Genomic DNA, 25,190 nt, shown 5'->3' on the forward strand with positions numbered 1-25,190 from the left:
CCACATTTACAAGGGATGAAAAGGTAGTAGATGCAGCAATGAGAAGCCCTTACTTGGAGGATCTTGAAGAAATTGGAGACGCATATGAAGTAAGACGGTTTAAACAAGGCGTTTCCATTAATAGGGCGTACCAATGCGGGATATATGTATATCAATTGGCCAAGCTGCGGATGCTCGAATTTTACTAACATTTTCTGGACAAGTACGTTGATCGACGAGACTTTGAGTATATTTACACTGACACTGATAGCGCGTATTTTGCCATCTCCGGAGATAACCTACGTAATGTTGTTCGTCCTGAACTACTTGAGCAGTACGATAAGGATGTTAAAAAATGGCTCGTTACTGACAAGCACTCGAGTCGAACGGGAGCGTTATTTAAAGAAGAATTCATTGGTTCGAGAATGATTGCCTTGACAGCCAAGTGTTATTTTGTCGAAGGTAAAAATGGCACGAAATTCTCGTGTAAAGGAATGTCCAAAAGACAAAATGAAATAACATGGTCCAGATATATGGGAGCATTAAACGGAGAGCTGGATAATGCAAAAAATCGGGGGTTCAGGCTACATAATCAAGGGATGGTGACTTGTGAACAAAACAAGCTTGGGCTATCAGCTTTTTACGATAAAAGGGTTGTGCTAGAGGATCGTATACATACAAAGCCATTAAATTTATAAATGATGACTATTGTCCCAAAGTTTGTATATACTGATAGTATATACAACAAAAAATGCAGCCATTGTGGAAAAATGAAAACCAATCGAAAGGCTATAGATTCATATCAGAGTAATTAGCGCTTTATCCAAAGGTGGTGTCTCACAACAACTTTATACATAAAGCTGCAAATAAATGGAGTTATTGTTACTGATATCGATACTCCTCCCATACGTAGTAATCATTGCTTGTTTCTATCGGTACAGACGTCTAATAAACATGGCTCAAGATTTATCGGAGATATTTGATGTAGTTGACACTCCAGCCGAGGCTGTTGATCAACCTATAGATAAACGCCAGGCTTTGAAGGATGCTCGCAAATCCAAGCCTCATTTACTATCGAAAAAATATACGGAGGCGTTCCTTGACAAATCTTCACCTGAGGTCATTGACAAAATTTATAATGATTTTACTGAACATGACCTCCATGAGAAAGGAGAGAAGACTGCAAAGGCATTGTCAACTTACGCCCTTGGTATGTATAGCAAAACCATAAGCAATCTTATGCCTATCGATGATGTGGAGGCCCTCCGTAATGATCTGGAAAACGATCCTATTATCCGCGAATCCATGACCGAGCTAGGAATCCTCGTTTATACAGCATTTGGTAAGTTCCTTGCACCTTTGCTTGTTGCTGCGCACACGATCAACCACACAAAATTGTATAAACAGAGTTCCCCCGATTCGGGGGAACTGGTAAATGATACAAGCATTCCATCATAAAAGAAGATTTTATAGGCTTCGCGGTCTATAAAAAATGAGCACTGAACAATCGCAAGAACAGAGGGTAATAACAAAACCAGTGAAGCACCTAGGTAGAGTAGCACAGGGTCACAAGTTAGCCGCACTGATGAAGAAGAGGAAGGAAGGTTTATTTATTTATTTATTTATTTATTTATTTATTTATTTATTTATTTATTTATTTATTTATTTATTTATTTATTTATTTATTTATTTATTTATTTATTTATTTATTTATTTATTTATTAATTTATTAATTTATTTATTTATTTATTTATTTATTTATTTATTTATTTATTTATTTATTTATTTATTTATTTATTTATTTATTTATTTATTTATTTATTTATTTATTTATTTATTTATTTATTTATTTATTTATTTATTTATTTATTTATTTATTTATTTATTTATTTATTTATTTATTTATTTATCAATATTTATACAGGATAAAACATTTCAGATAAAATATCTGCTTTACAAATGTGTCCTGCGATCTTAAACAACAAGAGGGTGCTGTACAACATCCAGTCAAAACCTCTTCTGGAGTGAGTTCTATACAGTCAAACAGTGGCGTATACATTGGTGGAGGCCTTATTATCCTCGCATGTATTGGAGGTGTCATATATTTTTTCCGTAAGAGACCTGCTGGTACCCAGCAGCTTCCCGAAACACGTGCACCAGAACAGCCTTTTAAAACATCTCATCAACCAAGCGCGAGGGATATTGATATTTTTCACATGCGATAATTATATAATAAACATTTTCGCTTTCAAGCAGCTTCGTCTCATATCTGATTTGAATTCACTACCGTTGTCACATTGGAAAGTCTTTAGGTATCGGAGGGGGGCGGCTTTGTATATGTCCTTCAGCATGTCGGCTACTTCACTGGCTTTCTTCGTTCTAAGGGGTCTTGCGACATTATACCTTGAGGCCAGGTCGATACCTGTTAGAATATACCATACAGCTTGTCATGGGGCATGTACAAGAGATCAAACTGGTGCATCTCATTGGGTCTCGTTATGGTGAAATGAGGGTAATTGATACGCTTTGGCCCTCGAATATGCTTGAGTCAGAGCAACTGACGACTCAGCCAGTGCATAACTCTCTTTTTTGAGAGGCCAGAGTTTTCAGCGAGCAGTTTGATCGCTTTCCGTCCAGTCCAGAGATTTTCTGGAGAGTAGTAGATTTGACTTAATTTTTCCGCTTCTTCTGGAGTAACAATATGCAGGATTACATGTATTTGTACGCTACAAACCGAGGAGGGCCAAGGAGCCAACTATAAAAGTCAGTTCACCATCGGCTTGTTGTTTACTGGGGACATAAAAATCGGATAATTTTGGAGTTTTCTCAATCGTGGCAATGAAATACTCCCTCATACTCTTATCAAGCTCTTTAAGACTCTCGCCAGCCTGACACTTAAGCTCCCGTTGCTGATTGTACCAGTTGATTTTTGCCTGTCTGTCACGTACCCATTGGGCTTGAGCAGCTTTATCGTGCCTTCGTCGCTCTTCGTCGCTATGCGAACTTATTTTTGAAAATAAAAAGTTACTACCTGAAAATGCGAGCGCGTTAATTATCGCCCCACCCGCGAGTACTAATATGCTTGCCATGTTTATTCTATGGTATTACCATAAAATAACGCGTGATGCTGAATATTTGGTCTTAATATTCTACTGAATGAAAACGACCCCCTAGGATATTTAATTGTGCGTCCACCAACAAGTACACGTAACACCTGATGTCCCCCGCACCCTCATTCTTTTTGGTAATATGCAGGGTTATGCCATCACTAAGCCTTTGTAGTGGTCTTCCGCTCCCGTGTAGGTTGTGATCGTCTGTTGCTCTGAAGTCGACAAAGAGCCCATACCTTTCCGATAGATATTGGCCAATGGTCACGATGCTATCATGGGATCCGAAGAGCCCCGCTACCTGTTCCATGTGATCCTTCGGCATCATTATTGAGCTATACAGTTGATTAGGCTCACCCTCGATAGTGATCGAGATTTTCTCGATCCTCGGATTATAGAATTTCTCATTATTCCCACTATATGCTTTAACTACACCGGGATCCTGAAATAGCAGTAGGACACCTTTAAGACTCTTCGCCGGTGTGTCGATTTGCAGGTTGTAACTCGTGTCAGCCTTTTTAAGGTCACCACTTTGCTTCGGAGGATTCTTTCATAGAGCAACGCGAGACGGGAATAATCGCACTTGCCAATTCTTCGTTGGACACTTTATCAAATTCCAAACATATATTCGATATTTGATACTTGCTATCGGCGGGCTTGGCTGCCGTGCTTCCAACGGCTGCGCTACCACTATCCTTTATAACTTCACAATATGAAGCGAAGTGAATCACAAACTGCAGTCTATCGTGAAGCCTTGCTTGATAAAACGGGAGATCCCTCGTCATCGAGAACATGGAGCCAAGAGGTACGCAGAACGTGTTACCGTAGGCCTCAGCGATCGCCTTTTCCTCGTTATTGCCAACATGATCGATGGCCTTGACTTTGAGGACCCTCACGGTGCCGTTGTTAGAATTTATCCCCTGAAGGATCAGGGTGTTGTTGCGATCAAATTTGGGCAGCCACAAATCCCTATATACTTCGAGGATATTAAAATCGGCTATGTTCTGTATTTCGTTAGCGTTCAAAGTAATACGCAAACTCTGTACCAGATCTTTTCCGATGTTGCTGACAATTGTACGCCTGTTGTTAGTCCCCGAGAGCTCCAAGTCAAAAAGGAGTTTGAGGGAGCCGGGGAAAATTACGTCGTTTTGACCAAGGTTAGGCAGATCAATATAGAGGTCCTCTTTTGGGCCTTTGGTGCTAGGTATGTGGCTTATCTTCACCCTCTGTTTTTTCCCTTTATGCCATACATCGTTTTTACCTCCTTATTTAGATCTAATTTTGTTCCGAAAGTACTCATTTATTTAGGTAGGTTGGTGGTTGAAATAAATGCCTATTAATCCAGGATACGAAGATGACTTTACGCCAGAGGAAGTTATTCCAGACGAAGCCGAAGAGTTTAGTAGCGAGAGTGAAATTCTTCGACCCGAGGACGTACCAAGCACTACGCCCGCAGCACGAGGCAGCCTCACTCTCACGGCAAGGCGGGAACTACAAAATTCAAAAGTTGATAGCCTATACGAAGCTCTTAGTGGGGAGCTGGGACAGCCGAGTGCCAGACATTATGATGCCTTTGAAATGGATGGAAATCGCCTTCTCTACGATGGTGTAGAGCTCACTAAAATAAATGGTGAGCTTAGAAGTTTTTTAGAAATACAGAGGAGGTTGGGTGTAAAACGCCTACGTGACATGGGCTTTACCGACTATAGTTCACCACACAAAAGCAGTAAAAATATGGCGCTGGAACTCCTTAACGAGATTGTTCACGTTGAAGAGATGGCTGATGACATTGAAATGTTGCCGCTACTCGAAAATGTTCTAGATGAAACGAAGAGCCTTATGGAGAATACTTCCTTTACCGAAGCCTTCGACGAACGCGAAAGACGGAGGCTTCATTTCTATGTTAGAACGCTCCAGGACGACTTGAATAACGTGAAAAGTAAGATGATCAACTACGATGGCGATCTTTCCAAGGCAGATGACAAGATTAACAGGCTTGAGGCGAAGAAGGCTGGGTCCGACGTATCAGAGGAGCAGCAAAGTATCTGGGATGAGGACCTCGTTAAGGCCAAGGAAGATCGTGAAAAGCTAAAGGATGATCGAAAGTCGGCAATAGAAGCACACGGTTTGCTATCCTCTAGTATCCACAACCAACTGAAAAATATCAAAGATACATTGATAAAAATCGCTGGAGATGATGTATCCTTACGTGATAAATTGACCATTCTCTTCAAAGAGCAGGGTATAACGATTGCTAGCATTGTCTCAGCCGTGGGCTTACTGATATCAACCTTGTCCTGGCGCTCACGGGTGGTGGGGCAGCAGGAGCAGGAGGAAGTGGTGGTAGCAAAGGATTTGTTCAAAAGCAGCTGGACAGATTGGGAAAATTCCTGAAGTACCTTGCTGGTAAGGCAGGTGCAGCCCTTCCCGGGATCATAAGCAGTATTGTGTCATTATTCTTCAGAGTAGCGGCGAACGTTGTCGAGTATGTAGCGAGACACCTCTACCTGGCCATCGCGGGTGCTGTGGGTATAATTGTAGCGTATGTAGGTAACAGGAGGAATAGATGAAAAGTCTAATGTGTTGAACAACATACTAGACCTATTTCTTCATCCATATATACACAAGGATTAGTCCTACTCCTACCATAGCTAGCGTGGCTTTGGTATCCTCATGCTGCCTGTGGGCTTCCTTGGTATGAGGCGTGGTTTTCTTGATATGTTGCCTAGGAGGTGTGTTGAAGGATGCTTTATGTTTGACAACCATGGTATTCAGGTCTAGCTCCACACCTACACCTATGTTAGAGGGCGCGATTAGAACGTTGTTGTTATATCCCACAATCTTTCCAATGCGGAGGTCCATGTTAGAGGGAAACATGTACACACTGGACATCACGGCGAAATTGACTAAAGTTCGTACGTACTGTAAAACCTTTTGAAACTCTGTGATGTCTTGACCTACGTTCTCGTCACGTTGAACCATGGCCTCGAATTTCTGCAATAAGATTTGCCTTGCTGTATAGTTATCGGCGTTAGAGCCCAGGATTGAGGCCTTGGCACTCGCTTGAGACCCTAGCAATAAGACAACATAGACGCGTATACTTTCGCTTAGCTTGGTTAGGCCTTCCCTGGGAGGTTGGTATGATGAATTTGGCCCAATCCCCATCAACCTGCGGCCACCAGCGACCACTCGTCAACGATGACGTCAAGGCTTTGAACTTGTACAAAGCCCTGGGATCCGAACCGTACTCGCGGCATACTCGCGCATACCCAAGGTGGAGTAGGGTTTCTCGTACTGGGAAAAGCCTCCTTCGTATGGCATAGGTACCTTCATTCTCGCGAAAATACGTCTCATGTGGTAGTACGCGTGGAATTTAAAGATCGAGTTAACGAGGGGTACGGAGCCGCTCATGTGCTTGGCAGAGATCCCCAACGCCGTTGTCGCGCAATGACAAGCGAAATTAACCTGGATATTCCAATAGTCTAAGGTTTGGCCTTCCCAATTTACACTCACAGGATCGTTCAACAGGTTAGTTAAAACTTTGATAGGGTACTTGGTGAACTGTGGAAATGCCACGGAAATGTGCTGAGTCGTAGACACGTATAAGTCCTGATGCTCCAAGTTAGTTACACCGAGAGGCCACTCGCCTCTGTTGGACTTGTATTTTGCCTTTAGGGTTATACGAATAGATATTCATGTTTCTTTAAAGAAAGATGCGACAGTTATATGTTACAGATATAAAGAACCCTACGATTTTTGAAGACTATTTGGGCGAAATCCATAAGTATCAGGCCTACATGGCTGAACCTTTTCGAAAAAAAGAACGGTATCAAGATTTATAAAGCGACGCCCGACCAATGATGGGGACTTTACCGTCGGAGATTTTGAAACCCTCATCACGATCGAGAAGGGTCTATATAGGATCGAGGATCTCGCTGTCATAGTCAACAACCATGCGGGAGGGAGGATCAAACTTTTCGTACTCAGGAACGGAGTCTGTAAAGTAAGAGTTAGTAAGGGATATGTTGCGATAGTCGATAAAACACTGACGGATCTTATGGGGTATAATTTTGATAAAAGTCAATGTTTACCGAGGGCGACCATGACAGCATCTACAAGACAGATGTCTACCAAAGAATAAGACTTACTTGTCACCAACTCGATGATTATTGCCTGCTTAATGGGGAGAAATCTAAAATTCTTGTCATCCTACCGACCAAAGAGCTAAACGCATGGGGAGGCATGTTGATGTGGACTTTTAATAATCCAATCTACCTTCCCTTGAAAGGATCAACAGATCTCCTTGAATTCATGTTGACAGACGAATGTCACCACGATAAAAACGTTTTATTCATGGGTATAACCATGCATATTCTGATACAATAAATGTCGAATATTATAAAACTTTACCCGAGCCTACCACCTAGTGCACCTGATCAAGAAAATAATGAGGGGCACGTGTATCGTCTGAAGAAGATCGAAGAAGTTGAACAATATCTACGAAATGAAGTTAAACAACGTGAAAAGCTGTCGAAAAAATTTGGAATGCATGGTACCTGGATTCACTACATGGATCACGGGCTATTAGCGATAAGCGTGATCACCTCAAGCGTTGGAGTTGCAAGCATGTTGAGTGGTATTGGAGTACCTCTGGCAGTGGCAATGGGTGGGATCACCATTGCCGTTGGATTGGGGCAGTCTGCTTTAAAACAAGGTGGGAAGAAGATGAATTATAAACGTAAAAAACATGATAGTATAAGATTATTAGCAGAGACTAAGCTGAATTCAATAGTTGATCTTATATCAAGGGCTATTGAGAATGGAGTGATAAGTGATTATGAATTCAGTCTAATAATGCAAGAGAAGCAACTCTATATGCTGCTCAAGGAGCAAATATGTCGGAGAACCAGAAAAATTGTAGAATCGCTTAATGAACGAGAGAGACAGCAGCTAGTCGAGAAGGGACGCGAAGAAGGGAAACAGGAATTTATGAAAAAACTTCAATATGTTAAACATGTAAATACTACCTAGACCAACCGCCAGCATATTCATAATCCAATGTATATTAACAATACATTAGATGGTACCAAGTACTTCACCGGTAGTTGCATCAATCATAAAATCACCGTCGTATATTAGAGTTCGGTTTTGTTTTGTCTCGAGGCCTCTGATATACTCCTCTACGATCTTCATTGATGTAATTTCTAGGCATGATTTACAATGAGGCCCAAGGGTTTGCGTTGCAATATCTCTATATCTTATCTTGTTAATCGCGACTATAATTTCACCCTTCTTCATGGTGGAGAGCCACGGATTCCCAGTTCTCTCGCTTCTTTTTTCAAATCGTTCATGTTTATTTTGTATACAACATTAATATACAAAAATCTATCGAGTTTTAACTATACTACAACGAATGGTTCCTCATCGTCGTCATCTGAATCAATAAGGTGCCGGGTCCTTAAGGTTACAGCCACCGGCTTGTATTTGCACTCTTCGGGCAAGACCTGGATGTAATGCTTATTCCCTTGTTTATAAATACTGGATATTTTTAAAATGCAGATGCATTTGCAAGGTTGCTTTAGTGGTACTGCTTGGTCGTAAAAATACGTGTTTATTTTACCCTCCCATTCTTTAATTTTTGTGTTCAGGTATTTACCGTTCTTCACTGATGAGGTCGTGAACTCACTACCATACAATTGCTGTATCCTGGCCAGGATACACTTGTATTTTTCAAGCCATTCTTGATGGTTATTCATATCGAATGACATTGTGAGTGACGAGCCATCGTCGTATCTGGATGCACCGTTTGAATACAGCCCCTTTGGCGTTATGATCAATAGTGACGATATCTTGCTACCATGTTTATATCCTATAACATATCTAGCATCTTTTCCTTTGTTGACTTTAATGGTATCGCTGACTACTATGTTTTCAATTTGAACCTCGTCAATATTAAGTACTGTTGGCTCGCTATAAAAATCCCTTGTCTCTACAGAGTCGTTATAGAATTTGAACATCCTTTATTATAATAACCAGGGCTCAACTAAGGATTTTACATTTGCAATAACCTCCGTTATACGTTATATACATCATATAGTGCTGCCAACACAGCATTTTCCCACATATAATTAACCTCCGTCCACACTTGCATCTATCATATTGATCGAGATCAATCCCGCATTTGTAGCAATATTCAATCATTTATTTTTAAAGGCTTCGGGTAACCATGGCTCTGAAACGATCTGGAACATATTCAATGATCTTAGGATATTCGCGAACTGCTCGGTCACACATTTTCTGGGTTTTGAGGCGATCGGGTACTAACATTAGTGTCCAGGGATGTTCACGAACTACGGCAGTACACATTTCCTGTGTTATGAAATGATCGGGTACGAACATTAGTGTCCATGAATTTGCACGGACTATTCGATCAGGCATTATAAGATGATCATTAATAGACATCTCCTTTATTATACACTAAGATCCATCAACAATTTTTCTGGCGCGGTCATATTTTTGAGTATGGGAATTTCTCTTACTCAATTCTAATTTTGTTGATGTCAGCATATATAGTATATATGCTATTGCGCATGTGTTGATGACGTCATATGATTTGGTTTTTTACTTGCTTTGGGGTGGTGGTGGTGGTGGTGTTGTTGTTGTTGTTGTTAATTTATTTATTGTCGGTTAAAATATGTACAAACAATACAATAGCTCTAATTAAAGTGCTAATCCAAACCGACATATAGACAAAAATATAAATACTATAAAAATAAAGTAAGTGAAATCAAAATAAAAACAAATAACATATTTATGTTATTGTGAACAGACATCACAAGAACAATGCTGGCCATTCCAAAATTTTATCATTTTCTTAAAAATATTCAAAGATTCTGCTGTTTTCATATGATTGGGTAATTTATTCCATATATTTGGACCTAAGGAAGTTAAACTTTTAGTTCCGAAACTTCTGGTACTTTTTCTTGGAACCTTGAGATTATTGACATTTTCGTGATCTGACAGATCTTTCACTTTGTTGGAAATCAAAAATGTCATGAATGTATGAAGGGTTAAGGCTATGCAAAGATTTGTAAATTTCTGTACATAGCGTTTTAAGCCTGTAAACACTCATGAAATTCCTTCCTGATTTTAAAAGCAGTTCCTCGTATGTACTATCAGAGTCGTCAAATAAAAAACGCTAAGCCCTTTTTTGTATTCTTTCAACTTTTAACAAAGATTTAGTAGATGAAAAATGCCACACAAATGGACAATAGTTAAAGTTGGAAAGTACAAAACTTTGAACAAGAGCAACCTTTGCTTTGTAAGTCAGAAACGTATCTAGCCTAACATTAACAGGATAAACAGGGTGTGATCTAGATTCTACGTTTGTGTTATGTATATTATTTGTATGGTTTTCCATGACGTTTGTACCCTCTTGGGACAAATAATTAAACCTATTTTTACTAATTACATCATAATTTTGATGGTTCCCTTGTTGAAACCGCGATGGCCCATTGGTAACTGTTCGCCAATCATCTTTTTTACTAATTACATCATAATTTTGATGGTTCCTTTGTTGAAACCGCGATGGCGCATTGTTAACTGTTCGCCAATCATCTTTTTTGTCAACTACTTTTAACACATTAGCTTGATTAAAGCTACTTTCGCAAAGTTTAACCACAACATTCCTATACGCAATCAGAAGTAGATGCACCAGACTCGAAAAGCAAGTCTCGTCTGCACAACGAACGTCAACAACGAAATCAGGCGAAGCTACGAGCTTTCCTGGACGAATCCGAGGACGAAACCAAACGGATGATGGAGACACTAAACCAAAAAGGTGTATCAAATTGGTTGACGGCCATCCCAACGAACGAACGAGGATTTGAGTTAACGAAGCAAGAATTTTGGGACGCCATCAGAATCCGTTACAACTGGCCACTTGATCGAATGCCATCAACTTGCGCGTGCGGGTCCTCGTTTGACCTAGCACACGTGCTCTCGTGCAAGAAAGGTGGATTTGTGTCATTGAGGCACAATGATGTTAGAGGCATTACGTCTAAACTTCTGGAGGAAGTTTGTCATGACGTAAGAACAGAGCCCATTCTAAATGAACTCAATAATGAAGACCTGCCGAGGCAGGCAAATGTCTCACGTGAAGCAAGACTGGACATAAGCGCTCCCAGTTTTTGGACTGCTGGCCAAAGAGCATTTTTTGACGTGAGGGTTTTCAACCCGTTCGCTCGAAGGTACGGCAAAACAAAAATTAAGAACTGCTTATTGTCTAATGAGAAAGAAAAGAAGAGACGATATTGCAATCGTGTTCTTCAAGCTGAGAATGGGACATTTTCAACGTTAGTTTTTGCGGCAAACGGGGCTATGGGACGAGAGTGTACAATGTTTTACAAACGTCTCGCAGAAATGATTTCAGATAAGAGAAATGATACACTTTCAAAAGACACGAGTAACATAAGAACTGTTATATTCTTCTCACTTTAAAGATCAACGGTGAGATGCATTCGTAGATCAAGAGGTAGAGTGCGACTCCCTCAAGATGAAATTTAATAATAATAAAAAAAATTATTCTAGGGCAATTTAGATTGTTTTATAGCATGCCGGGAAAGTCTCCGGAGTTATTTAATTGTATTAGGCTAATGCTTATATTTGAAATATTGTTATACCATAAAAAAAAAAAAATTGGTCCCAGGTGGTCCCACGCGGTTAAAAAATCATTGACGTCACCACCTCGATTCCAAGTTATTTGGCCTCGAAGTTTTAGGTGCATTGCAATGGCTTCGTTAATTTAGTATAAGATACAGAGAATATAAAATGTATGTTCTACCGCAGTCGCGTGCGCGCAATGCATTGACGTCACAGCAAATCCAGTACCAACCATCATCCTGCGGTATTATACCAGATTGAGCTATGGAATTCAAAAGGGTAAAGTCCCTATCATACAGCAATGAGTAAGGGGAATTCCCCAATAAATAATGACGTCATTAAAAATCAACGCATGCGCAGTAAAGACTAAACTGCGTTAGTATTTTTTGAACCGTTATGAAATCTTCCGACAATGTTAAAATTCTATATATTAAAGAGAATGAACACACATACCGTGAAACAATAACGTGATATTGCAAAAGGTCGTGGACTTACGGGGTATTATAGGATACACAAGGCTGAATTGGTTGCCCTATTGAAGAATATATCACAGAAACCGGTCAGACCTATAACATCAGAGGATATGAACGTCTTCGAGAGACAGGAGATGGCCAAGACCCGTCCAACCATCGGGGGTAAAATCAGGGAATGGTATAACTGGGTACTGCCCCCATCTGAGATGAATGTATTCGAGAAACAGGAACTGTCGAAAAATCGTTCCGTTGTAAGGGATAAAATGAAGGGATGGTATAATTGGCTTGCGGACGCCGTTCCAAAACCTATAAAAGAAGGGGTCAAGAGAACCTATGTAGCCTTTAAACGTAGGGTGATAGGGTTCTATAACGGGACAACCAACACAAGGCCTACACTCCATGATAAGGTGGAAAAAGAGGACAAGGAAGACTATCTATATGAACAGCCGGGGAAAGATTTTACACCTCAAGAATATAAGCATGCCCATAATAGGACGTATCAAAGTTTTCGCATTCCAGGCATAGGAGGGGCCGACGTTGACGGGTATATAGGGATGGTAAGACCCAACGTGAAAACCTTAGTTGGGGGGCATTTAGAAGATATGAGGTCGGCGAAGGTACGGATATTCCTATGGATTATGTGGAAGAAGAAGAAGACGAATCTGGAGGAGGCCAGCGATGAGAAGTATATTGAGGTAGAGAAGGTTTTCACCAGCAACATTACGTCAGTCTTCCAGGGTAACGACGTGAATGACGTGCTGGATAGGATGTTTGCCCAGGTTAAAACACATGTTGAAAAGCCGGCATTGTCCCAGAGCGGCTTTACAATATCTCAAGTCCTACACCTCGATGTAGATTTTCACAAATTGAGGCTAGCAAGGGGTTCATCATATATACAAGCACCTAAGTGGATAGACTCCAAGAAGGCCATTATTAACACAAAAAATGATCATAAGGAGTGTTTCAAGTGGGGCATCATCGCCGGCCTACATCATGAGGAGATTGAAAAGGGATCCACAAAAAATCAGCAAGCTGAGACCATACGTAAACCAATATAATCGGGAAGGTATAGAGTTCCCTACAAGTATCAAGGATATATCAAATTCGAGGATAATAACAAGGAGATTGCGGTGAACGTCCTCTATATAGATGGAAAGAGGATCAACATTTTACGTAGGTCAACGCATACCGGGCGTGGCAAGCAGGTGAATCTACTGTACATCACCGATGGCAAGAAAAACCACTATACAGCCATCAAAAGTCTCTCACGGCTCCTCAAAAAATACGGCAAAAATGCACTTCTGCCTGAATTGTTTGCAGGCCTTCCCCACAATTGAATCGAGGGATAAGCACCATGGCTACTGCAAGGACCACGAGGCAGTCAAGATCACAATGCCAACAGAGGTCGAAAAATGGCTATACTATAGGGATGGCCAACAGCAATTCAAAGTACCCTTTGCTATCTCTGCAGACTTCGAGAGTCTACTGGTCCCGGTAGAGCATACAAGAGGCACCAAAAAGCTGAGTAAGCACACACCATCCGACTGGTGTACCTATAGTACCTTTGCTTATGAGGGCGTATCAGATCCCATCAAAAGTATACAGGGGAGAGGCTTGTGTAACCCGCTTTGTCAACCACCTAGAGGATGAGGTAAAGAGGCTATATAATACCTACCCGCAGAGGGACATGCTGCCCCTAACAGAGGTGCAACGAAGGCGTCATGACGAGGCATCGAAATGCCATATATGTTTGAAGCCATTCGATGATAGCAAGAATAACCGCAAAGTTCGGGACCATTGTCACTATACAGGGAGGTACAGGGGCGCAGCGCATAACAGCTGCAATTTGAAGTGTAAAATACCCGGCCACATCCCTGTCATCTTCCATAATTTAAGTGGGTATGATGCCCACCTGTTTATCCGGGAACTGGGTGAAAAATATAATACCCAGGACATTGGATGCATCGCCGAGAACACAGAGAAATATATAAGCTTCAACGTTAAAATTAAGGTACCCCTTGGAGGTATGGGGCACGGTGATGGCGAGACATACAAGACCATAGAGATACGGTTCATCGATAGTTGTCGATTCATGGTCTCAAGCCTGGATAAGTTGGCAGGCAACCTCATTGAAACAAACACCGCAGGTATGAAATGTCAACAGTGTGCAGATACCTGTCTTGAATTCCAGAGCATAGACGCCAGGTACATGGCAAAGTTTTGGTGTAATAATTGCGACTCGAGTACCACCAAGCAGCTTAACCAGGTAAGGGCAAACGTACCGTCCATGGCAAAGTTCATCGACAAAGATGATACCTTCAGGCTGATGCTTAGAAAAGGTGTGTACAACTATGAATACATGGATGGATGGCAGCGATTCGAGGAGCTGGAACCACCTCCCAAGGAGGCATTCTACAGCAAGCTGAATATGAAGGGTATCAGCGACAGGGACTATACCTATGCGAAAGAGGTATGGAATGTCATTACCCCGGAGGGTGATAACGTTACCATGGAAGACTATCACGACATCTACCTAACAATAGATGTAATGCTATTGGCCGACGTCTTCGCTGCACTGAAATTTGCAGGTATAAGGTTAGAGCTTCTCACTGATCCTGACAATCTCCTGATGTTTGAGAAGGGCATAAGAGGAGGTATAACCCAGGCCGTACAACGATATGCGAGAGCAAATAACAAGTACATGGGGGACCAGTATAACCGGGATGAGGAGTCTTCCTACCTGCAGTATCTGGATGCAAACAACCTATACGGAAGGGCGATGCGTCAAGATCTACCAACAGATGGCTTTAAATGGGTATCGAACGTTGAGGCATTCACCAAAAGGCGGATCGGGAAGCTCGTTGAAGGGAACAAGCATGGGTACATATTAGAGGTAGATATCGATTACCCAAAGGAGCTACACGACAAGCATAATGAGCCGCCGTTCCTGCCCGAACGCATGATGGTTCATAGAATAGAGAAACTGATACCAAATTTGGAACACAAGCGTAGATATGTGGTGCATATCAGAGCCCTCCACGAGGCAATAAAACATGGGCGTGAATTTAGAAAGGTGCGTAGGGTGATGCGATTCAACCAGAAGGCGTGGTTGAAGGGATATATCGATCACAACACGAGGTTGAGAACAAACGCAAAGAACGAGTTTGAGAAGGGTTTTTTACAAGCTGATGAATCTCTCGGTGTTCGGCAAGACCATGGAGATTATACGCAATCACCGCAATATTCAGCTAGTTACCAATGAGGGCAAGTATACGAAACTTGTAATGAAGCCAAAAGTCAAGGGCTGGTGTCGGTTCAGCAAAAACCTGGTAGGTATTGAAATGGGCAAGACCAAAGTTAAAATGAATAAGCCGGTGTATATAGGACAGGCCATCCTGGATATGTCGAAGTTAGTCATGTACGAGTTTCACTACGGCTATATACAGGACAAATATGGTTCTAAAATACAGCTCTGCTACTTTTACAAGGATATCGCTAACGATGTCGAGGCACGCTTTGACACAAGTGCCTATAATCCTGATGATGGAAGGCCCCTTCCTATAGGGAAAAACAAGAAGGTGGTGGGCTTGATGTAGGATGAGCTGGGTGGTGAAATCCTGACCGAGTTCGTCACCCTAAGGGCAAAACTCTATGCGTACAAGAGCCTCACCAAGGAGGGCGGTGATCGAAAAGTCAAAGACGTGAAGAGGTGCGTCACTAAAAAATCCATCACTTTGATTACCAGCGATGTCTGGAAGAGGGCGTTGACATCCACAAGAGACAAGTGCTTATTCAAAACAAGGGTCATAAGAACAAGTTGACACTCAACAGGGCAGATGACAAGCGGATCGTAACCGGACCAGATTACAACGCTTGCCAGGGGCTATTTCCGCCTAGTGTCCACAGGGGAATAAAATGGAGGCATGCTTACTAATTGCCATACTCCTACCGTATGCTCTGATGGCATTTTGTTTCCTCTGATATAGACGTATAATAAAGATGTCCGATATCGCACAAGGTTTTGACAATGCCTCTGCAGAATATGAACATGTGGAACCCCCACCCAATAAACGCCAAGTCCTGAAAGAGGCCCTACGCAAAGGCAAGGGTCACTTACTACCTAAATAATGTACAGAGGGCTCCATTGACAAGGCCCCGATGAGGCGGTAGAAAAGATCCATACCGAATACGTACAACGCGAGCTCAGGGAAAAGGGATAAAAGACGGCAAAAGCACTGTCTACTCACATGATTGGCCTATATGCCAATATGATTGGGAACTTTGTGGATATCGTCGATGAACTGAGAAAGGATATCAAAGAAGACCCGATAATCCGGGACTCCATGACCGATTTAGGAATTCTTGTGTACTGCAACATTGGGAGGTGTTTAGCCCCACTCCTGGTAGCAGGACACACAGCCCGATATATCAGTACCAAAAAAGAGGATGGGGCGGAGGAGAAGGAGAAAGAGCCCTGAGGACCTACATTGAAATTTATTATAACAAATGAGTGAAGAGGATAAACAAGAAGAGAGAGTCATTACAAAACCACCAAAGCATCCGGGAAGGGTTGCGCAGGGGCATAAGTTGGCAGCACTGGTGAAGAAGAGGAAGGAAGAAATGAAGCAACAAGAGGGTACTGTAGAGCCTGAAGTCAAAGCCTCTTCTGTAAGTTCCACACAGTCGGTTCACATCTATGGAATCGGAACGATAGCCGTGCTTGCCATAGGTGTCGGGATTTGGTATAAATTTGGCAGGGGTGGGAATGAATCCAACAAGCCGGTAGCCCATCCGGAGCCTCAGCAGGGGAAACAAGGCAAAACCCAACCAAATATCGATATTTTCAAAATGCGGTAATAATAATAACAAATGAGTGCAAGCAACGTAACGTCGAAGGAAAAGGAAATTTTGGATATGTTGTACAAGACGGTCGTGGACCTTGGTTTCACTTTTGCCTATGCAATGGCAGGTGAGAAATGTTTGGGCATAACAAGGCTCTCTACAAAAATGGACACTGAAGACGTCCTCAAAATAGTTGCGTACTTCGCAGCAGGGAGAGCAAGTCGTGAAATGGCCGTATCCAAAGGATGGTTGCCGGCAAGTATAGTCCCGAAGCCTAAATAGAGTGGACAAACATGAGTTATGGAAGGAATCAAGTGCTCGGGACGCATTACTAAATGGATATTAGATGTTGTAGCGTATGTAAACATCTATTACCCCTGCACAAGCAGGGGTAATAGCTGTTTACAACAATACTTTAACGAAACAATGCTTTAACGAAAAGTTGCATGGTTTACCTGGCCAGGGCTAAGGAAAGGCGGGCTGTAGTAAATAGAGATATCGAAGACGTTGAACACGAGTCGGATCCCATTGCTATTGATGCAGAAATTCAATGTGTTCAACAGAATGAGAATTACCTCATCCTGCATGACCTACTCACATACAACATTATACCTCAATATATCGAACTGATTGGGGATAGCCCCGAGAAGGCAAGGCTCGTTGAAAGGTATCGCAATGCACTGCGGTGTTTGCAGGGTAAATTAATATATACACCACCACCCCTCGAATATAGGCTCGAGGGACCAAGCTCTGCCCTACCTGCCGGGGGTCCTTGGAAAACAAGCATGGATACGTGTTAATCTGTTCAGGCTGTGCAGCCCTGTACCCTAACATACATGATACGGCAATTCTGACAGGCCCAACAAGCTGTAGGAAAAAACAACGTGTACTGAACCTCCTTGAACAGGAATATAAAAAACACTATCACAACATAGTCATTTTGTGTCCAACTATACGGTGGAATAGTACCTATTTAGAGAGGACATCGCTCTGGCGTGACGAATACGTGTTCCTGATAGACCCTGGAAATGAGCTGTTTGAATGGACATCGCAGCTGTCCTCATTGTTGGCGGGTGAGGACACGTTGTTTGTTGTTGACGACGTCATAGCCGATGAGGGCCTAGATAAAAAAGGCAGCCCTTGCTTGAATTAGTTATTTCGGGAAGTTGTTTGCCTAGTACCCCCATGAGAAGAGTGATATGAAAATGATAGACGAGGAAACTAATATGATTACGGACTGGGATCATATTAAGGTCGAATTGAAAAAATCTGAGTATACATATCTATTCGTAAGGCTTAAGCATCCCAGGATTTGGAAGATCCTTGAGTGAAATCCTCTGGCCTACGTTGCTTATAAAAGAAAGATGTCATCGCAACTCGCCCTATTCAACGCAATACTCGCAGGAGCCATTGAAACCCTGTTTGACAAGCAAGATCAACCTCTGTTTAAAAGGGCAGATCTTGGACGTTTTCTGGGTATTGCTAATATCAAGTCTAATTTTCAATATTTGATCGAGGAAACCAAAACAAGGCAGGAAATTGTGGGGTTGAAGGACGGGGGCGATGCCACCGCCACCCTTGGAAGAGGGAAAAATCCGCATGACATCTTCGTTACGCTGGGATGTAGCCTTGACAAAATGGAAGAAAGGGATATTTCCATCGCTATGCTCGAGGATGATCTTGATGTCCTTAAGCAAGACAACTCGGAACTACGGCAGAGACATGTACCTCGTCGTCATCAATATGATGCCGTGCTATGTATGGTTGGTAAAAACGACCCCCACGAGCATGAAAAAAGGGCATACATGAGCATTATATGATACGATGCCAACGCAAGCAGCTCAGCACGACAATAAACACGTTAAAGGCAATGTATCCCGACATGACTGTGAGGAAACCGGAATGCAACGACCCGAATGCCGTACATGCTTGGTGTCGATTCGGGGACGATTGTCTTGGTATTGAGAATTGCTACCTCAACCATTTCACGTTGCCTGACGATGATACGCGGGAGCTATTTGAAGGTATGTTTGATATTGATATGTCGTAAGCAGGCGCTTAAAATTTTCACTACTCTTGTGGGTAGTGAAAATTATATGCAAAAGTGAGGCACATCCCATTCCCCCACCCCCCCCCCCCCCCGGTAAGTCGAAAGAAGCCTCATTTAGTGGGTGGTTCCCAACCAATCATATGGAATATACCTTTTGACCTTTTCAGCTGTATGTTAAAAGGTACTGAAATATCAGAAAAGATGGAAGCCTATCTACAAAGGAATCAATTTACAATCAACTACAATATACAGGTACCTGTGCTACATTGCTGTATAGAGGCAGGATCAGTGACCGGTTATTGCCCCACCTGCCTGGAAAATTTTAAATATCGAGATGGGGTATACTACGAAGGTTTTGAATATAAACCCGACGAAGAGCTTTTAAACAGGGTAGCGTCGGGCGAAAAAGCATGGGGTACATTTGTAAAAAGCGAGATCGATGATAATCTCGAGGATGATATTGAACGTCTAGGACTCGTCTTGGATCGTTGCGGCTAAAGAGAACAACTATGGTGCACTCTGTTACCAGGTCATTAAGGATAGGGATTTGAAGCTATCTGATTTGGCTGATATATCAACAATAGGCAATATACTCATCTTTCCGATACCGGACAGACGTCTAGTTGATATTAAATTTGGAAAATGAACCCAATGTCATCAAAGGTATCGTCTATGGATTCCCGTTCTATACACTACATCCTTATGATTATCTGCGAGATCCAAATGAAGATGGGGATGACGGGGATGAGAATGAGGATGACGAAATAGATTTGGATGACCTAGAGGAACCCGTGAAAGCCTATTACCATTCTTTGATAACCTCCGGCGGTACCTGAACATCCTCCGGTACCTGCATGAGTTCTTCTGACACGAAGCTACTATTAGGACCGTCTTTTAGGTAGTATAAAATACGACTACCCGTCACAATACGATCCAACCTGTAAGTATGTTTGCTGTAAAAGGCATCAGTGGCGCGTCTTTTAGAGTCACCATCCTCCTCTCCGGGTTGTAGGAGGTACAAGTACAGCCCATTCTCGGGCAGGGGGATCTCTTCGGGATATTGCTGATATTCTTTTAGAGTCACCATCCTCCTCTCCGGGTTTTAGAGTCACCATCCTCCTCTCCGGGTTGTAGGAGGTACAAGTACAGCCCATTCTCGGGCAGGGGGATCTCTTCGGGATATTGCTGACCTTTTGGAAGTGGGACATCTTCGAGCTTGATTGCCTTGTTAGGCTTCATCTCGATCATGGCAGTCTTGGTATTGTTGAGACTTTTTACGATAGTATATAGGTGTTTCACCCAAATGGTACTAGCCTCCCCGGACACCAGCTCTTGCGCATCCTGAGGCTTGAATAGCCTTTCCGCAAGGACTTTATTGTAGCTTTCCACGAAGGCCGTGAACGTATGGTGATATTTAGTGGTGGCTCGCTTAATCTCAACCCCTTTGCCTTCCTGGTGCTTCGTCACATCCGATTTGAACTCAGAACCATTGTCACACTGAAAAATCTTGGGGTAGTGTAAGGGTCCTGCTTTGTAAATGTCCTTCAACATATCCGCGACCTCGCTAGCTTTTTTGGTTCTTAGGGGCCTCGCTACCTTATACTTTGAAGCTACGTCAATCCGCGTCAGGATGTATTTATATGTACTACCGTACAAACGATCATGGGGCATGTATAGTAAATCAAACTGGTGCATCTCATTCGGTTTTGTGATGGTAAAATGGGGGTAGTCAATACGTTTTGGGCCTCGAATGTGTCTTAGCCACGGGAGTTGCCTACTCAGCCAATGAATTACCTTTTTTTTGGAGAGACCACTTTCCTTCGCGAGTAATTTAATAGATTTCCGTCCGACCCAGAGATGTTCTGGCATAAGTAAATTTAGCTTAATTTTTCCGCCTCCTCCCTGGTAACGATATGTGATGCTTTTGACATGTTTATTATATGTCAAAAACGCACGTTGTTACATGTATTTATAGACTACAAAGCCTAGCAGGGATAAGGAGCCAAGTACGAACGTGAGTTCACCATCCTGCTGTTGCTTACTGAGTACCTCAAAGTCCTTCAATTGCAATGCTTTTTTTCCGATGCGATGAAGTATTGGTAAATGCTATCGTCCAATTCCCTTAGGCTTTCTCCTGCTTTAAGCTGCATCTCTCTTTGCTTTGCAAAAAAATCGAGCTTGGCTTATCTATCCCTGATCCACTGGGCCTGAGCCGCATTTAACTTTTCTATCGCACGGTCATGCCGTTTTTTCTCCGCCTCGCCACCATGTCCTGATAGCCTAGAAAACAAGAAGTTAGTCCCACTAAACGCCAATGCGTTGATTGCCGCGCCTGCCACGATCACGGCTATAGTTGCCATGTCTCTTTATTCTGAGACATATCGGTTACCCTTGGCTATATTTTCGCCTGCCCACATAGGTTGCGTGTTGGTGTAGTGTAGTCTTTTCGCTACCTCGGTAAGCAATGGAGCATCGCCACTTTCCTTATATTTAAGCGGGATTTTATGATCTATATGCCACTCTCCATGGTTGTCCCAGGTCATACCCTCAGAAAATTGCGCTTCAATATGGGCCTGCAGTGTAGCCATATCACAACCTATATACTCCCGGGAGTCGAGTTCCTTATTTCCCTTTAGAGCCTTGTAGGTTTGGCTTCTTACACCACCGGCCAGATGCCCAGCAGGATCGCATATGGAGCAATATCGCCTCTGCTTTTCATGGTGGCAGATACTTCCACCCCCGCAGTCCTTACAACGAGACCTCAACCTTTGATGATGGCATATGCTTCCACCCTTACATTCTTTACATTGGGATCTCCTTTTTTCATGGGGGCAAATCTCACTCCCCCCACAGTCCTTACCTTAAATTGTGTTTGCCCCCGGGGACAAACACAAATTGTGATCTATCAATACTCCACAGAATTCTTCCTGCAGTCTTTGCAGCAAGCCCTCTGTTTTTCATGTTCGCAGATTCGACTACCCTTGCAATCTTTGCACTGGGATCTTATCCTTAGATGTTTGCAAATCTGACTGCCCTTACAGTCTATGCAGCAAGCCCTCTGTCTCTCATGGGGGCATCTGTTCCGTTCCTTTGACGCCTTCTTTTTATCCAGGCATTTGATGCATATCTTTGTAGTTTGACCATTTTTCACCACCCTGAATGCATCTGGCAAAAGACTCTTTACAATTTGGGCAGCTTCTGGTTCCCTCCAAGTGTTTGCTCTTCTTGCATTCCTTACAGCAATACCTCAATTTCTCATGTTCACATATCTGACTGCCCTTGCACTCCTTGCACTGGGCTTTCCTTTTTTCATGCTGGCAGATTTGACTCCCCTTGCACTCTTTGCACTGGGCCCTCATCCTTAGAGGTTTGCAAATCTGACTGCCTTTACAATCTATGCAGCAAGTCCTCTGTCTCTCATGGGGACAAATCTGACTGCCCTTACTTTCCTTACAATAAGCCCTCACCCTTTCATGGTGGCATATTTGATTTCTCCCACAGTCTTTACACTGCTCCATCCGCCTACCATGAGGGCATTTGTTTTTGGCACGCCGCTGTTTCTTTTTATCCAGGCATCTGATGCATGCCTTTGTAGCTTGGTCATTTTGCAACACCCTAAATGCATCCAAAGCCAACACTTCTTTACAATTTGGGCATCTCTTGCTTTCTTCCGTATTGATTTGTATTTGTCCTTTGAGGACAAATACAAATTGTGGTCACTAATATTCCACAGAATGAAACCTACCGTCCAAGACATTCAGCTGCGCATCCTGTAAGAGGTAGACGTAAGCCATGAAATCTCCGGTTCCGTTGGCTTTCTTTGTGATATGTAGGGTAATCCCATCGGACAGACGTTCTAGAGGTCTTCCACTACCATGTAGGTTATGATCGGGAGACGCTCTAAAGTCGATGAAGAGCGCGTACTTTTCGTTAAAGAATTGCCCAATCGTAACGTTAGCAAGAGAGTACAACTCGTTGGGCTCTCCCTCGACAGTGACGCTGATCTTCTCAATCTTGGGGTTATAGAAGACCTCGTTAACGCCGGCGTAAGCCTTCACTTTTCCAGGGTCTATGAAGAGTAGCAAGATACCCTTAAATGACTTCGAGGGGGTATCAATCTGTAAATTGTATGAGGTGTCTGCCTTTTTCATAGGGATAACCTTGCTACGGAGTATGCGTTCGTATGGCAGGGCCAATCTCGCATACCTCGACATCATAGCGCTCGCGAGACCTTCGTGACTGATCTTGTCAAATTCAAGCCTAATGTTGTTTATCTTATAGGTGGCATCAGCCGCCTTGGCTGCCGTGGACCCTGAGGCTGCTGTCCCTGCATCTTTGATGACGTCAGCATGCCCTGCAGAATGTATGGCAAATTGCAATCTATCGTATGAACCTGCCAGGTATAAGGGTAAATCTCGGGCCAGTTCAAACATCTTGCCTAGTGGTATGCGAAAGGTGTTGCCGTATGCGGCGACGATTGCCTTTTCTTCATCGGTACCTACATGATCACTAGCTTTGACCTGCAGGACTCTGATGGTCCCGTCGTTGGGGTTAATGCCTTCGAGGATGAGGTTGCTGTCCCTATCAACTTTTCGGAGCCAGAGGTCCCTATAGACCGCCAGGATGCCGTAGTCACTAATATTCTGGATTTCGTTGCCGTTCATGGTAATACGTAGGTTCCTCACCACGCTTTTGCCAATATTGCTGACAATGGTACGTTTTGTTTTATTTCCCGTCAGCGCCAGGTCAAATAAGAGTTTGATGGACCCTGGAAAGATGACATCATTCTCAGACATATTAGGCATATCCACATACAGATCCTCGTTCTGGTTGATGGTTGAAGGTATATGGCTTATCTGAACCCTTTGTTTTCGGCCCTTGATATTAAAGGGTTGTTTCATCTCTCTGCATATGGGTCTAGCGTCGTTCCAAATGCACTCATATTTATTATATAAGGAAATTTTAAATAAAAGAATGCCAACCAATCCAGTATTTGTACCTGACATTGATATTGATGATGACGAAGAGGATGGAGGCCATCCGGATAAACCTGATGATACAGAGATAGGAAAATGTATGTTCTAGCACAGGCGCACACGCACGCCCACAAGACGTCACGGCAATCCATAGGAACCCCCAGCAAAGTCAAACACAACAAATCCATCACCATCCGGTACCATGCCATGCTTAGCCATATTAATCACCGCATCCATCCAACACCTATCCCATATTAATCTACACTAGCTGTTTCCCGTGAAAGAATCCACTGTATTCCATTTAATTTATGTAGCAGATATGTGTCCATCAAAAAACAAACAATACAGCAGTGCGCATCTTACATCTGCATTATTATATAAATGACCAAAAAAATTAAAGGTTTTCAACAACTGCAGTATTTATGTGACATTTAAAATCTAAATCTACTAAAATTACTTGCTCTGACCATCTGACAAATGCGAAAATTATTCGGAAAGAAGTTTCCAAAAGCATTTCAACATACATCTCACCCATAAAATTTAAATCACTCAAAACGCCACATATATACAAAAAAGCTGATCAATGTCAAACACAAATCTCTCTCATTGTATATGTTAAAATCAGTTAGTTTATTGCAAACCCTGCCAAAGGTTGACACACAATGCGAAAAATAAACAATAAATTGTGCCTCTGACAGAATTTTTTATCTAAGGTGTAAAAAAAGGGATTTGCAAGGACAAATTATAATGCAATAAAACATTATTTGATATATTGCATACAGTCCTTCCTCACCAAACTTTAGACAAAATGCCAACAAAATAACGGTGTTTAAATCTAAAATTAATAAAGTCCTTTTAGCAATTTGCATGCTGTTTTACCATCAATAAAGTAAACAAAATTTCAAATCTCACATAGTATTCTGTCACAAATTTTCATAAAATATATATATAATTCATAATGAGTCATGTTAAACAACAGCAATCAATCTGTATATAAGTTCATTTTATGTCAATTTTTGCACCAATTTTGCAACACAAAATACAAATTCTAAATAATACTAAAATCTCTTATTTTGGTCCTTCGCATACCGACGGTCTCCCA

General features: G+C 42.3%; 2 protein-coding genes across 2 annotated transcripts in view; both read left to right on the plus strand.

The window, feature by feature from the left end:
- The first annotated feature begins 739 nt into the window (after positions 1-739).
- The window catches only part of LOC130626120 (uncharacterized), a 35,651-nt gene continuing 11,200 nt past the window's right edge, over positions 740-25,190 (plus strand). Inside the window, exon 1 of the mRNA XM_057441223.1 lies at positions 740-1,583. Coding sequence (XP_057297206.1) covers positions 850-1,437 — 588 coding nt within the window. The 5' untranslated portion in view covers positions 740-849 and the 3' untranslated portion in view covers positions 1,438-1,583. The remainder of the gene's footprint in view (positions 1,584-25,190) is intronic.
- LOC130625177 (uncharacterized) lies at positions 13,908-15,482 on the plus strand. Its single transcript, XM_057440244.1, has one exon. The coding sequence runs from the start codon at positions 13,908-13,910 to the stop codon at positions 15,480-15,482; it is 1,575 nt and encodes a 524-aa protein (XP_057296227.1).

This window comes from Hydractinia symbiolongicarpus, chromosome 14 (assembly GCF_029227915.1).
Source record: "Hydractinia symbiolongicarpus strain clone_291-10 chromosome 14, HSymV2.1, whole genome shotgun sequence".
In the NCBI taxonomy this organism is placed as follows: domain Eukaryota; kingdom Metazoa; phylum Cnidaria; class Hydrozoa; order Anthoathecata; family Hydractiniidae; genus Hydractinia; species Hydractinia symbiolongicarpus.